At 33.2% G+C, this 17,334-nt stretch overlaps 1 protein-coding gene across 2 annotated transcripts in view; it reads left to right on the forward strand.

Moving 5' to 3' along the window:
- The first annotated feature begins 8,742 nt into the window (after nt 1–8,742).
- Nucleotides 8,743–17,334, forward strand: part of LOC131675032 (uncharacterized) — a 257,161-nt gene continuing 248,569 nt past the window's right edge. The window contains exons 1-2 of one of the 2 annotated variants that reach the window (XM_058953847.1): nt 8,743–8,971; nt 9,288–9,454. In XM_058953847.1, coding sequence (XP_058809830.1) covers nt 9,421–9,454 — 34 coding nt within the window. In that variant the 5' untranslated portion in view covers nt 8,743–8,971; nt 9,288–9,420. The remainder of the gene's footprint in view (nt 8,972–9,287; nt 9,455–17,334) is intronic. The other variant, XM_058953846.1, reaches the window with a different exon arrangement.

A 17,334-nucleotide genomic window follows, 5' to 3' on the forward strand; every position in this document is an offset into this window, starting at 1 on the left:
ACATTCATTTACCCAGTTGTAAACAGTCTTAAATACAGGGGCAGACTTGCCCTGAACGGCGTTCAACTCAATTATGATTTCTTTTGGTGTAAAGTCTTTTAAATGAAAATGCTTTATCATCGCTCGAAACTCTATTATTTCTATTTTTCAAATAAACCAATAACTTTTTGTTCAACCAACGCTCACAAAAAAACGACTTAATGAATCGAGCTGAAACTTTGTACGATATCTAGTTAGTAGTATTGCTTGCCAAAAACATCATAACTTAAGCGTGACGAGCGCCATCTCTTGGGTTTTGTAAGGACTTATTGACCTCCCCTCGTACATATATCAAACATATACATAAAATTAATTAAAAAATACACAATAATATAGTAAACCATATGAAAAATATGACTAAACAAAACTATATAAAAGGAACTTAAAAAATAGAAGAAATAGTAAATGAAAGAAAAACTTAAAAATTAAAAAAAAAACAAGTAACAATAAACTTAAGAGTAAAAATAACAGAGAACGAAGAGGCAACCAATAAATTGGGAGGCAAAATGGGAGAGGATATAGAAATTAGAGAGAAGAAAACAAACGCTAGCAATACTCAAAAAGCTCCAACCGAACAGCTTTCTTGAATGTACCTATGGAAAGGAAATGAATGTCAAGGGGAGTAGAGAGAAGGTTAATAATGCTATAGAAACGATCGTTGATCGAGGTATGATTGAGAGTGGTCTTACGAGGACAGATATAGAATAAATAGGGGCATGCCCAAAGAATTCGCGATGGAACAGTATAAAAAAATCCGGTTAGAAAGGAAAGTAGAGTCAACGAAGTTGTGACATAATTTATATAAAAACAAAGCAGATTGATATTTGAGAAATGAAGAGATTGAGCAAATATTAAAAGATCTCGCCGCTTCCGTATATCATGGGAATACGGATCCATGCGATGATCAAATTTATTAGACACAAAACGCTAAAAACGATGTTAAATTATCTCCAAAGATTTAGTATATATATATCGTAACGCGGAGACCATATTATTAATGCAAATGTTAGCCTGGATCGAACAAGTGCATTATATAGTGCAACAAGCGAGCCGGGCTGTTTAAAGGCACGGCACTGTCTAAAAATCAGAGACAACCCACGAGACGCAGAAAGACAGGTTTGGTTAATATGAGCCTCGAAACTAAGTTTAGGATCGAATAGAACTCCCAGGTCTTCAAACTCCGTTACTTTAACTATGGCAACAGAATCGAAATGATAATTAAACAACATTGGAGGTTTGCATCGATAAAAGGTGAGTGTTACACATTTTTTAATGTTCAGGGTCAGACCATTAGTCTCACACCACACCCGAAAGAACTCATGATCAGACTGAAACTCATCTGCATCAATCATGGAACGGATTGGCTTAAACAGCTTTGCGTCATCCGCGTAGAACGAAATCATAGAAGATTTGATGACTGAAAAAACGTCATTAATAAAAATGATGAAGAATAACGGGCCAAGGTGAGAGCCTTGTAATACCCCAGAGACAGCCGTATACGCAGATGATACAAATTGCTGCAGCTTCACAGAATAAGTGCGATCAGTCAAGTAGGAAGAGCATCATACAAGCAACGCACCGTAAACCCCATAGAAAGACAGCTTAGACAATAATAATGCATGATTGACACAGTCTAAAGCATTACTTAGGTCTGTATAGATCGTATCCACCTGCACATTAACATCAAAGGCGTCCGTCAAAAATTCGACAAACTCAGCAAGGTTAGTGATGGTCGAGCGAGATGTGACGAAACCATGTTGGGAGACATTAATGGAGCGGGAGAGAAAAGGTGATTGTTTAAGGGATACCAGGTAATCAAACAATTTTGAAAACAAATTCAATTTAGCTATCAGGTGGTAGTTGGAAACGAACTTCCTATTGGAAACGTTTTTAAATATCGGAATAGTGAAGGAATGCTTCCAGGAGGAGGGAAAAGTACCTGTACGGAGGGAAGAATTAAATATTATCAGCAGCGGTTGAGCCAGATTTTCTAAACAATTAATGACGAACATGCGAAAGGGCAATACCCGAGAAAAATTCCGAGTCGAACGCAGGTTCCGGATGAACACCATCTACAGCTGACGCCACAAACTCCGAAGAGAATCGCTTCGCAAATAAATTTGCAATATCCAATCCGCATGTAGCAGTGCAGTCATCCAATGACATGCTAGTCGGGTAACCATTATACTTTCCTTTGCTGTTTGCAAATTTCCAAAATAAACTAGGATCTGATGTCAACGAGTCCTCGGTCCTCTTGATGTACAATCTATAGTCTCGCAAAATCAAACGTTTACTCAAGGCTCTTAGCAAGCGAAATTCCTGTAAAACTCGCTCACTGCTGGATGACTTATAATGCTAATGTGACCTCTTTTTTCGAAAGATAGCATCTCTTAATTCCTCCGACATCCATTTAGGAAAATTTGAGACGATAGATCCAGTTAACGGAGTATTGAGTATATCAAAAATAAAAACTGTTTGATTTTTTTTAATAAATCTTTTTTATTTTTCAACATAGTCTCCTTTTACGCTTATACACTTCATCCAACGCTGCTCTAGTTTGTTAATCCCTTCCAAATAATAGGATTTGTCCAAGTCTGTAAAATAGGCATTCGTTTCTGCAATCACCTTTTCGTTTGAATAAAATCTTTTCCCCGCCAGCGATTTTTTCATATTAGGGAATAAATAGTAGTCCGACGAAGCCAAGTCTGGAGAATAGGGGGGATGTGAAACGAGTTGGAACCCTATCTCCATCAGTTTTACGGCGACAACTTCTGAGGCGTGAGCTGGCGCATTGTCGTGATGGAAGAGGACTTTTTTGTGGGCCAATCGTGGACGTTTCTCTAGCAACTCGGTTTTCAATCGATCCAATAACGATGAATAATATTCGCCTGTAATGGTTTTACCCTTTTCTAGATAATCGATGAAGATTATTCCTTACGAATCCCAAAAGACAGTCGCCATAACCTTCCCGGCCGAAGAAATTGTCTTCGCCTTTTTCGGAGAAGATTTCCTTTTGGTAACCCATTGTTTAGACTATTCTTTGGTCTCAGGAGTGTAGTGATGTATCCATGTTTCATCTATAAGGATGAAACGACGCTTAAAGTCTTACGGATTTTGCTGGAACAGCTGCAAACCATTCTTGCAACACTTCACACGATCTCGTTTTTGGTCAATCGTGAGCAATCGCGGTAACCATCTAGCGGATAGCTTTTTCATGTCCAAATGTTGGTGCGAAATATTATATACCTGTTCGCTCGAGATGCCTACAGTACTAGCAATCTCACGCACCTTCACTCTTCTGTCAGCCATCACCATGGCTGAAACTTGCTGTGTGCTCTTCCAAGATATGCCACTAACTAAAAATAACCTTGATACGCACTAGTAGCGCCATCTCTCTGACTTTGCACGGACTTTTCAAACGACCCCCGTAATCTCAAATAATTTCATGTAGAATAGATCCAGAAGGTTGTCCGTATTGTGCTGACTATTTGCAAAAAAAGCATCCCAATCTATTGCAAAGAGTGTAGAATTTATCGAAGAATAGTCGGCCTTACTAAAATTGAAGTAAGCTGTAAATCTCCGCGGCACAGAAGACCGCTGCAACGACGAACGCAGAATATCCACAGAGACAGGTTTATGATATCTGTCAGAGGGTGCGAAAGGATCCAGCGGAGAGTTCACCTGCGTACAGTCGCTACCGAACGCAAGATCAAGCATGTTACCAACGCTATTAGAGGATACAACTAACTGGTTGCATTGAAGGTTACTCATGCAACTCTCAAGATGACAGGCAGACGAGCGAATCACACGATCAGCATAAGCACCATCAGCACAGAGCCGTCCATCATTATTCGACCAAGAGCAGCGAGGGAGGTTAAAGTCACCAACCACTAGCAACGTCGAAGATGGGTACAACAGTGAAACCTCCTCCATTGATACACAAAAGCCATCAAGTGAAGTTGAAAAGATGGACGGCGTCAGTGATGAAATTGGTGGCAGATAGGCAACAGAGAGAATGAAGGTGAAACCGTAGTCAAATCTAAGGATCACGTGTTCTAAGTTAAATTAACACGTTTTTATAATTTGATGTGAGCAGGTGTCCTCTATCCAAATCAAGATATCTCCACCTCTTGACTTCCCACTACGAATACTATAGCGATCACTCCTCATGCAGGTATAATCAGGAATCCGAAGAATCGCAACATTAATAGTGCCATCAAACCAGGATTCCGTTAAAACTATAATATTATATCTGTGGGCATTAGTTAGAACATTCTGGATAAAAGTGTCCTATTTAGATTTAAAGCTGTCTATATTCTGGTAATAAACTGAGAGATTAGACAAATTATTGACTGCACTCACATGTTTTTTGAAGAAACAATTTTAGGAATACCATTAAAATATTTTATGTGAAATGAAGATTCCCCTGATGAGACTCGAGAATTCAGTTCAGACAAAACTTCCTTAAGCTGTTGACGCTGCCTTAAATGCGTCTTATCACGGCCACATTTTATTTCCGGGAGCGACTTAAACAGGCTAGAAGCATTTTGGAACACCCAAAAAGCATCATCCGGCGATCGAAAAATAATCTTTAATGGTCTAATCTTGCCAAGAGTTTTTTTCCCAAGGGGCAAAGAGGTAGCCTTCGAGACATCGAAATCAGCCCCTACGAGACGAGACACAAATTCTGTTGTATCTAACGCAGAAGAAGCGCACTCCGGAAAGTTATAGATAATAACATTCGGCTCACTCCTCCGCTGAACATTCAGCTCAGCAAGAGTCTCGTCCTGCGAGGGCAGATTATTAACGGTATCCCCAATAGAATGCACTATTCCCTCGAAATCATCAATGGGAGTAGTCTGAGCAGCCAAAGCAGAATCAACCGCACTTATTTTCGCTAAAAGAGAATCGGTTGCTGTAAGGAGCTCCTGTTGAAGTGTGGCAATCTTGGACTCAATGTTGTCAGAGCGAGAGACAAGATCATCTGAAATTTCGGTGAGTTTATCACACTTTGCATCCAGACCATCAATCTTGCCATCAAAATAGCTTTTCATGTTCTCCCAGAACGCCAAAAGAGAGACAATCTGCTCCGAGTGAATGCCACCAATATCACCCAAATCACTTATCGGATTAGACGCCGATATAGGATTAGAGGGATTAGTCGCTAATCCTTCACACATAACAGCACCCGCAGGCTGCGGAGACAATGACATTAATGGCGAAACCGACTTGGCCCGACTGTCAAAACTATCACAACACTTTTTAAATGCTCCATCCGACAGATGAGAAGTCTTATTCGCACAACTCTTATGATAAAGAGACTTGCTGCGAGGGCACTGAATAGCATCACTAATATTAATAGAGCCCTTAGTTGGGCATGAGAAACACTTCCGCTCGGACATTCCAAAATCCATATAAAACCAATAAATAGTTTAATAAAATAGCTAAACAATAATAGTCACTCAAAACGATTCACAAAAAGTAAATTTTCAACTCAACAACAGGTAGAAGCTCCAATGTATATACAGACCATAAATATAACTGTCAAGGCACGAAGCGGTAAACACGTCTTACTTCTAAGACAGAAGGAAGTAGACTGCGAATTTGAAATTCGAATTCGGAATCGTAATCATTAATTCTAAAAACCCCAACATACAAAATTTAGTGGAAAAGGGTCAACAATAAGAAAAATACTGTCCGTTATCTTGGATCCGTTATTTTAAATTTTAAATTTGACATCAGATTCTTGTTTAACGACCCCCAAAATGCTATTAATAAGTAATTTGGTCAAAATTATTCAAGAATTACATTTTTTTCAATTATTTTTTATTGAAAAATGGCACTTTTCTGCGAGATGCCTGACTTTAGACAGTTTTTTTGTGGTTTTTTTAATATTTTTTTTTTCAAAAAGACCTAACGGCATAAAAAACTACACTTGACAAATTTTTTCGCGTGTTCAAAAAATTTTTTTCCCAAAATTGAAATGAGCAGAGGGTAGCTTATTAGATAAGAAACTTCCTATATATATCTGCTTATATGACACGTATTGACGTAACAAAAGTATAGGCACTATTCGGAGAACTGTGAATTTAGCCCCCTCGATTGTAAGGGAAATTGTTGAAATAATTTTGATCTATGTATACAGTGCTGAGAATCCGATCATTCTCTAATATGGGATACGGCCCTCGCTGGAAATGAAAAGCTGAAATATGAACTGACATCATTTTCCCGTCACTCCTGACACGAAAATTATTAATAATTTTAATTTGAAAATTGTGCAAGGAATAGGAAATGCAATTTGAGAGTCTGTTGAGGGAAATTAAAATCTTAATTTTGAGCTACCAAACACAAAAATTCATCAATAATTATTAGAGTAAACGAGTCTGTTCATGTACCAAGGAAAATCGTGATTTTCACGTATTTTCCGTTGACGAATTAAACATGGAAAATTATCACCGATATCTAGGACAATTAGGGCAATTAATACTGTTGACAAAATTATTTGAACAATTTCCCTTACAATCAAGGGGGTACTTCATAGTCCTACTATTCGGTCAGTGCCAGTGCTCAACGCGATTTTTTTATTATTTAGCAGCTTGATTCTAGATGAACACGTATCACCACCAATTTTATTATATAATTGATGAACAATCTAAAGTCGTAATTCGTTTTTTATTGTATGAAAAAAGAAATATTAACGGTAATAACTTTTAAGAGCTAAACAAATATTCGGTCTTCGATAATTTTAATTTATTAAAGCATTAATATAAAGCAAAATACCATGGAGACTGTATACAGGAGGCGAGACAGGCCTATACCGCCCATGTTAAAGCGTTCAGCAAACCCAAGTCACAGTCCCAAAGTAATTAGCCGATTTCGCGCTGCATGCGGTAGTTAGTGAACTACTAGAAGACTTTCAATATGAGCGCAGCTTATACAGTCTCCATGTTATCGACCATGGTACTGTAGGTGACCCGCACGCGAATATCTTTTTTTATAAAAAAGGATAAATGAATTTTATAGAAAATGAATACTGTTTTACGATAAAAAAGTCTTGCTATTTTGTTCGTAAATGTACATTTTCAAAGTTAAGTAAATAATGTTGAATTTCCTATATTGAAAAAAAAAAAATATATATATATATAATAACTAAATTTTTCGAAAAAGTTTTAGAAGTTTGTTTAAGTGAAATTGTTACACACACGCACACACACTTAGAATGATTTTCAAGGTCATTTGAAGGTCACAGTGATTTTTTGAATAGGAACCCCTATTTTTGATTCCGGATTTGGAAATAACGAGAAATTCTACGTTTAGATGAGGTATTATGTTCCCGCATATATTTAATATAAACAATTAAGACAATTAAGACTATATTTAATATAAACAAAAAATAATTATAATTATTGTAAATTTTTATGTTAAAAATCTATGTTTTTTATACAATTGAATTATGGCTTTCGTAACAATATTTTTCTATTAAAAAGATAATTATTTTACACGGTAAAAATTTCGTGGATAGTTGACAATGACCACATTAATCATCGTAACTATCATTAAAGTTAAGTATATCGAATGTTATTTATTATTAGACATTATATTGTTCAATAAGGAAATATAAAAACAAAAAAAACTATAAAATTATTAAAATCGAGTGATCGAAAACCGTATTCTACCATTTCAAAAAAATAACAAAAACGATATATTGCAAGACTTTTTCATCGTAAAATAGTATTAATTTTCTATAAAATTAATGGATTCCTTTTTACAAAAAGATATACAAGGGCGGGTTATCTTCGTCACCTACAGTACCATGGTCGATAACATGGAGACTGTATACATCTCCATGGTCGATAAGCTGCACTCATATTGTAAGTCTTCTAGTGGTTCACTAACTACCGCGCGTGGCGCTAAAATCGGCTAATTCCCTCCGAGAAAAGGAGAAAGTTGCCTAGATAAAAGGTCTCTGCCTCGCCTCCTGTATACAGTCTCCATGCAAAATACATAAATAAAAAATTTTATGCTGGCCTTTAAGCTCGATTACCCTAGCCTGCAAAGTGTAATGGACAGTAAAAATAAAAAATACCATTCGAAACATCTCTAATTGAACCCTCCAAAAATGCTCATTATTTTAATTGAACCCCTTCAGTTGTCCCAAAAAAAATTAAAAACTATGATAATTTTTTCGTTTTTTGTAACTGCGATATCTTTAGTAATACTTAATATTTTTGCAAAAGAAACAAGGCAAAAAATTGAATCTTTGCTCGTTTTAATTGCACCCCTCTCACTTTTTCAAAATTATTAATATATATGTCAAAAACAACAATCTAACTTTATTGTATGTTCTTTTCAAATAGATTATTGGGTTATTGGGTTATTTGGAAAGAACATACAATAAAGTTAGATTGTTGTTTTTGACATATATATTAATAATTTTGAAAAAGTGAGAGGGGTGCAATTAAAACGAGCAAAGGTTCAATTTTTTGCCTTGTTTCTTTTGCAAAAATATTAAGTATTACTAAAGATATCGCAGTTGCAAAAAACGAAAAAATCATCATAGTTTTTAATTTTTTTTGGGACAACTGAAGGGGTTCAATTAAAATAATGAGCATTTTTGGAGGGTTCAATTAGAGATGTTTCGAATGGTATTTTTTATTTTTACTGTCCATTACACTTTGCAGGCTAGGGTAACCCCGCTTGGCCTTTAACAATTTGAGTTCACGAAACTAATAAACTAATAAACTAATAAAACTATATTTTATTATCTCATGTTTTATATGATAGCGTCATAAATACTACATTTGTTTATTAAAGTGTTGGAATTGTAAATATAAAATGTTTTTAGAAATATCCGTTTACTTTTCAATAAGTGACATTTTAGTTACAGATGAACGATTGCATTCTAAAGTTAATCAGGTTATACCATATTTAGGTATGTTTTAAACTTCAATGAATGAATGAATAAATTATATATATATTGAAATTATTATTTTGAAAAGTGTTTATATATATATATATATATATATATATATAACTTCAAAATCTAATGAATAATATTTTATTGTACAATACATTTATAAAAATTGCTTACCTTATTTATAAATACTATAAATACTATAAAATAATGTATCGCTCATATTATATAGCGAGAAAAAATTCATTGCAAATTGTAAGGATAGAAATATTTTTCTTTAAACTTTGAAAAACTTGTAAGCTAAACATTATTCTATTTCTTAATCTTAATTCAGATTGAGTTTGAATCTTCGGTAATATTTATTAAAGAATTAAAAGTATAGTGATACACACATTCATTAAACAATTTGGAGGAAATTGCTTGATGAACAATTTGTTTTGAACTGTACGTTCATAAAGCAATAGTGGATGATGATATATAATTATTGTGAACAACAGATATGTAAGCGAGAGCACAATAGTTTTGGTTATTTTAAATTTATTTACTAGTAATATTTATAAATAATAAAAGAATATTTATTGTATAATGTATATAATCAAATAGAATTCTTACAAATTTGATGACTAATAATTCAAATAAATAATTCAACTTTCAATAAATAACTTAACTTTAAATTACTACCAATTATTTGACTGCTCAAAAAATATTAATAACTATAACCTATTGCTTTTTCATTTTAAATTTAAATACACCCATAAAATCCATTTCAGTCTCAGTAATTATATTTTATTATATGAAATTTAATTTTATTCTGAAGATTTTTTGTGTCACTAAAGTTCATATAATGTATTTGATCAGCTTTATATTCAGGTCGAAAAGTGTCAGAAAAAATGGAAAGCTAAATCACATGTATGCAATATTTTTATTATTATTTTGACTGAGAACTATGTCTATATCGAATGCTGGAGAGGTACATTAGATGCCTATACACAGTAATCTTGGTTCCCTATAGTCATAAGTATGTAGATCTAACTACCTCACTTGTTTTTCAAATAGTGCAAAAGGAGATATTTTTATATGCATCATGACTGACATATAGTTTGAGGTGGAATCCAACCACCGGAAGATTTATCAATAAATCAATAATAAATAGAAATCTAATATTGTACAATTTGAATACACGAATGGCCTCTGAGTTATATTATAGATTGATAATTTTCTTCTATGTAGAATAATAAGAAATGAATTAGAAGAAAAGTGCAATTTATCATGTTAATATCCAATGCTGGAAACATTAGTTACAAAAATATAGATCAATTTGTTGGTAACTAAAGGGATAATTACTATGATTATGAAGTTTGCAACGTTCATCGTGAACGAAAAAATCGAAAATTTAAATATAAGAATTTGACTACATATATTGCTTTGAATATCAAACTAACAATATAAAATACTATAGTCAGTAGCTTATTCGATTCCTAACGGCTAAAACCACCTTTAAGACAGTTTACACACGAGCAAAGGTGAAGTCGGCTCCTATAAATTTGTGTATTAAAAAACACCAAAAAATTCAGCGCTCAAAAGAATTTTATGAAGGAGAGAATAATACTCCTTACATATGTAAAAAGTTTCCGGGGTAGGAACGCACCCCGTTCACCTTGACACCCTTGCAAAGCATGGTATCCCATACGCGCAAAGGCGAAATCAGCTCGTTTTAATATATTTTTTTCAAAACACCCAAAAATAATTTAATCAAAAGTATTTTATCATGGAGAGGTTACAATTATCTATCTGTGAGCGAAGTTGCGCGCGTCGGAACGAACCCTGTTAACCCTGACACCCTTGCAGAGCTTGGTATTATTACGCGCATACGCGCAAAGGCGAATTTCGATCATATGAATTTGTTTATTATTAAACATTTGAAAATTAAAAACTCAAAAGTTGTTTATTACTTAAGGGTATTGAGGACTACGTATCTATGCAGTTTTGCGCATTGGGAAGCTCTATTACTACCCTCACCATCCTGTGATGTAAAATTTCATTAACGCGAGCATCGGAAAAGAGCGAATTTAACATCGTTCCTTTGTAAATATTCAGAAATCAAGAGCTTAACAGTGGTTTATTTATTAAAGGGTATTAAGGACCTCATGTGTCCAGTTTCCGTTGTTGATTAGTAATCCCTGACAATTCCCACACATTGATGTGGAACTATCCAATTGTCCTCAAGTTCTCTCTGCATTTATCAGGGCTTGAGACCTGCACGTTTCATTTTGAATATTATGAAGCGTGGCTGCACTAAAACTTGTTTCTGTTTTCTAACAGTACTAGTGTCGTCATCGAGTGCTCATTTCTCGTTTGTATTAATATTGGATTTCATGCCTAAGCTCAAACTTAATAACGGTCAACATTAATTCGACAATAAAAATTTAATTACGTTGACATTCGCAGATTTTGTTATTATTTTAATCCGACTATCGTAGCAGATCTTTATTAGGTGTTTGTTAAATTATATAGATAACGGGCAGCGCATTAAGTTCGTTTCATCTTCCGCGTCTAAATAAAACTAATGATTTTGTTTAAAAAAAAACTGGAACGCATTTAAACGAATTTTGGCTTGTTTGAAGCTGTACTTTTGGCAAACTATATTTCACAATTTTAATTTCGGCAATATAACTGTCATTTTCGACCGATTTATTCATAAAAATTTTTGTTATTTTTCTATGTTATGTTTAATTTTAACAATTTTTTAGAATAAATTACTGAACCAGATGAGCCGATCAGTTTATTCACAGTATTTTATTCTATGAAAAAATCTATCAATTTATGTTTCTTTAAATCTTTAACAATGCTTCTTCAAAGATAAACTTTGTAACAGAGATTGCATTCATATGTCCTAAGAATAAATATAATTTAAGAGTTTTACAGTTATTTTATCATATATTGTTTTAAGGTTAGATTATCGAGTAAATATGGACGTTATTTTTTTTTATTGCGTAGGAAGTTTTACGTATTTTTGATTTACTCAATTAATCAATGTAAAATTAATTAAAAATATCTCGATATATTTATTAGCTTCAATTTGCTGAATATATCAGCTGCTGTGCTAATAATGTATTATATACGTATGCATATACTTACTGCCACGTGATGGCAACTCACGTGACAACTTTTCAGCCAAACAAATCACGAATAAACTGCCTTCACTTTTCAGGTCATCATTTTTTTATATAAGAAATAAATATAGGATACTCAGTTTTCTGACTCGCTTTTACACTACTGCATATGTATTATTATTTAAGCTTAGATATTTACTTACAATTAGTCTTCTGACTGACTTTTACGCTACTGCGTATGTATTATTATTTAAGCTTAGATGTATACTTGCAATTAGTCTTCTGACTCGCTTTTACGCTACTGCGTATGTATTATTCTTTAAGGTTCAATGTATTTGAATCATTTCTATTAAACTCGGATTATATCTAATATATATTATCAAATATTTATATATATTTTTAATATACTACTACTTTAATTTTTTTTTGGCTATCATCAATTTTGTATCGTTTACATAGCCTGCATACGAAATCTTTAGAAACATCTTCGTATTCTTGTAATTTTCTCTTTCTACATTTTTTAATTTTTCCAGTCGCATTCAACATTTTTTCTTCATAATCTGTATCAACGTCCGTGTAATGTAAGCAACGTATTTCACATTTTCGGTTGCAACATTTACATTGTATTGATTTTGTTTTAATTTCTGAAAAGCAATACATACAAACGTTTTTCATATTTTCAGGCATTAATAGTAGATCGTTTGCTACTTTCTGTCTGTATACTTCAGGATCAAATGTCATTTCAAAATCTTTTTTGTATCCTAAACAGTGCAAGTACTACATAACAAATACTCCACAGCTATATCCATCATTTTATGGTTGATACGGACGATTGTCTATCGTCCATCTCTTCCAATTTTTAACTTTTATCTTAGCTAATGAGCTAGTTGAATTTTCCGTGAAGTATTGGAAGGCTTTTCTGGCTCGATCTTCATCTGTAGTGTCTCCGTACGGATCTAACACGCAAAACTCTTCCTCTTTAATATTTATCACAAGTAAGTGCCAGTGGCCTTGATATGAATATGGCATCAATAGCGTATCGTGGAGAGGGATTTCAGTTCTGCAAAGCTGTCTTTCCCTGCATATTCGCATTTCACTGAAATCTCCTATAATGATTCCAGTACTATCTGTTGGTATATATGTAACATTTTCCCATTCATCTATACCGGTTGCTACATATGCATCGACAATTTGCCCATCAATCCATAATTTGCTCCTTAATGTATGGAATTCTTTTGCTCGTAACTCATATTCATTGCTTATAGCCATTTTAACACTTTTATATTTAACGATAGCAATGTTGTAAGATTGTGAATTAAAGTAATAGTTAATATCTTTTATAACTCCATTAGGGTACTTCTCAATACACTCCTGGTAAATATTTTGTTTTACAAAGTATTGTTTTTCTTTAATTTCCATTGATTGGATAACATGTTCTATTTACACACGAGCAAAGGTGAAGTCGGCTCGGATAACAATTGTTCTATTTCTGTACTGGACTCGTTAATGATAATGTCCTTTATTTTATCGGTTGTGTTATTTTGATTCTTTAATAATATGATTTCTTCATTAGAATTGTTAACTACTTTAGCTTCATTTTCTTGTTTTCTTTTAGCAGCTGTTATTTTTTTCGAACGTTCTTTTGTTGTTTTTTGTTGTAGTGTCTTACTATTTTTTGTTGTTGTGGGCAATTCTTAACATCTTTTTCCATTTAGTGATGTCTCATTTAATTTCTTTATTTCACTGAAAATTGTAGATGCATTAAAATGAATTTTCTTTTGTTTTCTTTTTAGTTTTAGGTCGGCTAAAACTAAAACTTTCTTATCCCACGACTCCTTCAAATTTGGATTGGGTATCAGTTTGGGGTATTTGACTTTTGGACCGGATGATTTTATTCCTTTTGTGTAAATATCGATTCCTATTAAACCAGCTATATTTTTTCTATTATTATCTAATAATCGGACTACATCGCCAAGATGTAGACTACGTACTACCTAGATACTAGACTTCGTATTACCTTTCAATATTTTTTCTTTCAATACTTTTGTGGCACTTTCAATATATGCATTACTTAATCTAGATATATTGCTATCTATTAAATCCAAATCTAATGAACTCCATAAGATTATATAAGGCATTCATAGTTTCAGTAATAAATCCTGGAGCATAATAATTATTTTGTACCTCTTCATCAATTTCAACATCAGAATTATGTTTCTTTGCATAAGCTATAACGTATATTTTGTTGAAATGATGATAAAACTGCGATTTTTTGTACATAGCTATTTTGTAGCTATAACTTAACATTTCTAATTCATCAATGTTTGAATTATCATTATTCACTTTATCAGTTATGTTCAGAGGTGCAGATACTTTGTTTTTGCAAGACTATGATTTTCATTGCATTCGCGGCGTCTACTGCATCTGTACTTAACAGAAGCTCGCAAATATTTTCAAACAATTTATCTGTGCGTTGAAGGCTACTGCACAAAATGAGCAAACTTATGCAATCTAGCAAAACATTCTTGATGTCGTTTTGTACTTTGATATTATCTATTTTGTTATGCATAAATAGTGAAAAATTTTGTTTTATCGATCTTGATACAAGATGAATGAAATATGCACAACATATTTTAATATGAATTAATTTTTCGGGTAATTGGATACCTTTTTTACAAAAGTCGTACATTATATTAATATAACTGTTTAAAGTTATTCCATTCCATTCATGTGATGCAGAGTGCATAAAAACCCACGACCAATCGGTAACTAAACATTTGAAAGGTATTTCTCTCAAAACTTTCATCATAAAGAATTTATATTCTTTAAACCATTCACTAATGGATACGCACAGTGTTCTGAAGTAATCATTTGTGTTAACTTAACAATTTCTGTATCATGCCTCATTACAAGGCTATAATAAAATATTTTTTTGGAATCGAGGTCTCGTGGTGTACGTACTATAGATCCCGTTGCATCAACATGAATAATAATATTTTGTTGGCCAAATAATAAGCGCAATTCTTGTTCTGTGTACATTACAGCAGTCAATGGGAGTTGTACCCTCCTCAAGAAAGGATCTTTATTCTTAGACATTTGTATGTACAATGCAAAAAGATCTGATAAGTCTCATGATTCCAGTTGCCGACGGTTGCAAGTTTTCTTTTTGGAAACTGCTTTATATACTGTTGCGCTTCTTTGAATTTCCTGCATATGACCATCGGCTGCTAAACTTGGATCGGAGTTCAAAATAACTGTATTTACCTGTTTTTGAACACCTACTATTTCAGCTTCTTCCACCCATTTTTGTCGCTGTTCTTTTTTTAAAATTTTATAGCAGGCACTTGTAGATGTATTTTCATGCACTACTTTGATTTTCTCTGTTGATGACACTTGCATAAATCCTGTTGGTTCATTGGCATGATGCATTTTGAACTTGAATCTTGCATTGTGATTAGCATGTCCACACTTGGCATAGATCACTACATCCTTTTAATTATAGCGAATGCCGCCATAAAATCTTAATGTACACGTGCATCTGAGATCATACAATAGGCAATTTTCGATGACTGCTCTAATTTTATCATCATTAAATATACCGTAATCGTCTTTGAATAAGGTTGATGGTAGTCGAAGAGAACCAAAATTTTCTATAAACAATTTAGGTCTAGAAGGTTGTTCTTTCCTGTAGCTACACATTTTTTCTGAATCTTCATCATCATTGTACAACGATGATTCGTCATCGGATGTGGAACTATTATCCGCACTGACTTCGTATTCGGTTACTACATGTGAACCATTTTTTCTCTTGCTTTTTTCAATAATTTCAGCCGGAAAAGTTAAAATATTTTGAACGTTGATTTTATTGTTTTTATAATGAAATGAATATACTCGTATATCTTCACTTTCATCATCGACGATATCCTGCAAATAACACGGCTTTTGAATGCTTTTCTTCACAGTTTGTTCAGATATATTATTTGGTTTAATCTCATCCACAAGCACATTTGGCGTAGAATTATCTTGATTATTACATGCTGCAGATTTTATATGTGTTACATTTCTTTTTTCTTTTAATAGAACCCAATGTTCACGAATCCGGCTTCCAGTCAATAATAGACAGTAGGGAGCATTATTATTTTTTTTTTTAATTTTCATCTTCTTTAATAATAAGATTGCTATCTTTTTCATCCTCAGTAAAAACTTGTATATTTTTCTTAAATAATTTGACAAAAACACCTACTTCATACAGAGTTCCATATTTAGTTGACCGTGCCATAAACTGTTCGTAGTCTTGGGCATTGGTGTATTCATGTACAGGATTTGAAAATATTGCGGCTGACGATTCTTCAATCCAGTTTTGGACCGTGTAATCGATGATGCATCTTCTTAAAATAGCATGCTTTTCTTGTGTCCCAAACAGTATTTCAGAAAAACACCTGTATAGGCAATTACTATCACCTATGATATTTTTTATTAAGTACATTTTGGTATTGTCATGTACTACTCGAGAGCCACAGTCCGAATCTAATTCAATATAGTGATTAGCTATATTATTGTGAGGATCACTGTTATTATCTGACTCAATAGAATCTATCATCGAAAGAACAATCTTCAACGAGTTGTTTTTTTCACCGGATTCATTTTTCTCCGATAATAAACGTTCGTCATTCTGCTTTAAATCAGTCACACTATCAAAGTTGTGAACTACATGATTATGGTTAAAAGATATTTGCAGGTGTTCCTTCAATTCTGTATTAACAATTTCTTCAGAAATGCATTCTCCGTTACTAACTTTAATTTCCTTTTTTTCTGCCTTGTCAACTTTAGCTTGCAAATAAGTATTTATCTTATTCATTAACGGTGAATTTAGGAACCCCATGTTCTTCAAATTTTGCCTCAATTCCCTGTCAACTTTCTTTTTACGAAGAGAAGCAATATAGTAAATGATAATAAAGAACATTAAAAGCACAATCGATTTTGTACGATATCGGTTCGTTTTGTAACCTAAAATAACAAACTTCTTTACAATAATTTTGCCTTAATAATTATCATTTAATAACCATTTTAGTATTTTAAGTAGGTAATAGTAGGAGAATGAACGAAATCATGTTGATCAGTGGATCCAATTTTCAGGGTCAGCTGTAAAAAGCGTCGTTGTAAATAAATATTGAAGCTACCCTGAATTTGAAAAGAATGATGAAAATAAGTGCAATATATATCCAAATAAGTCACATTTTTCCAAGCGCCTCGATTCTGTTTTTTCAA

The sequence above is a fragment of the Phymastichus coffea genome, unplaced genomic scaffold (genome assembly GCF_024137745.1).
Source record: "Phymastichus coffea isolate CEN01 unplaced genomic scaffold, Cenicafe_Pcof_1.1 PCOF00015, whole genome shotgun sequence".
NCBI classification, from domain to species: Eukaryota; Metazoa; Arthropoda; class Insecta; order Hymenoptera; family Eulophidae; genus Phymastichus; species Phymastichus coffea.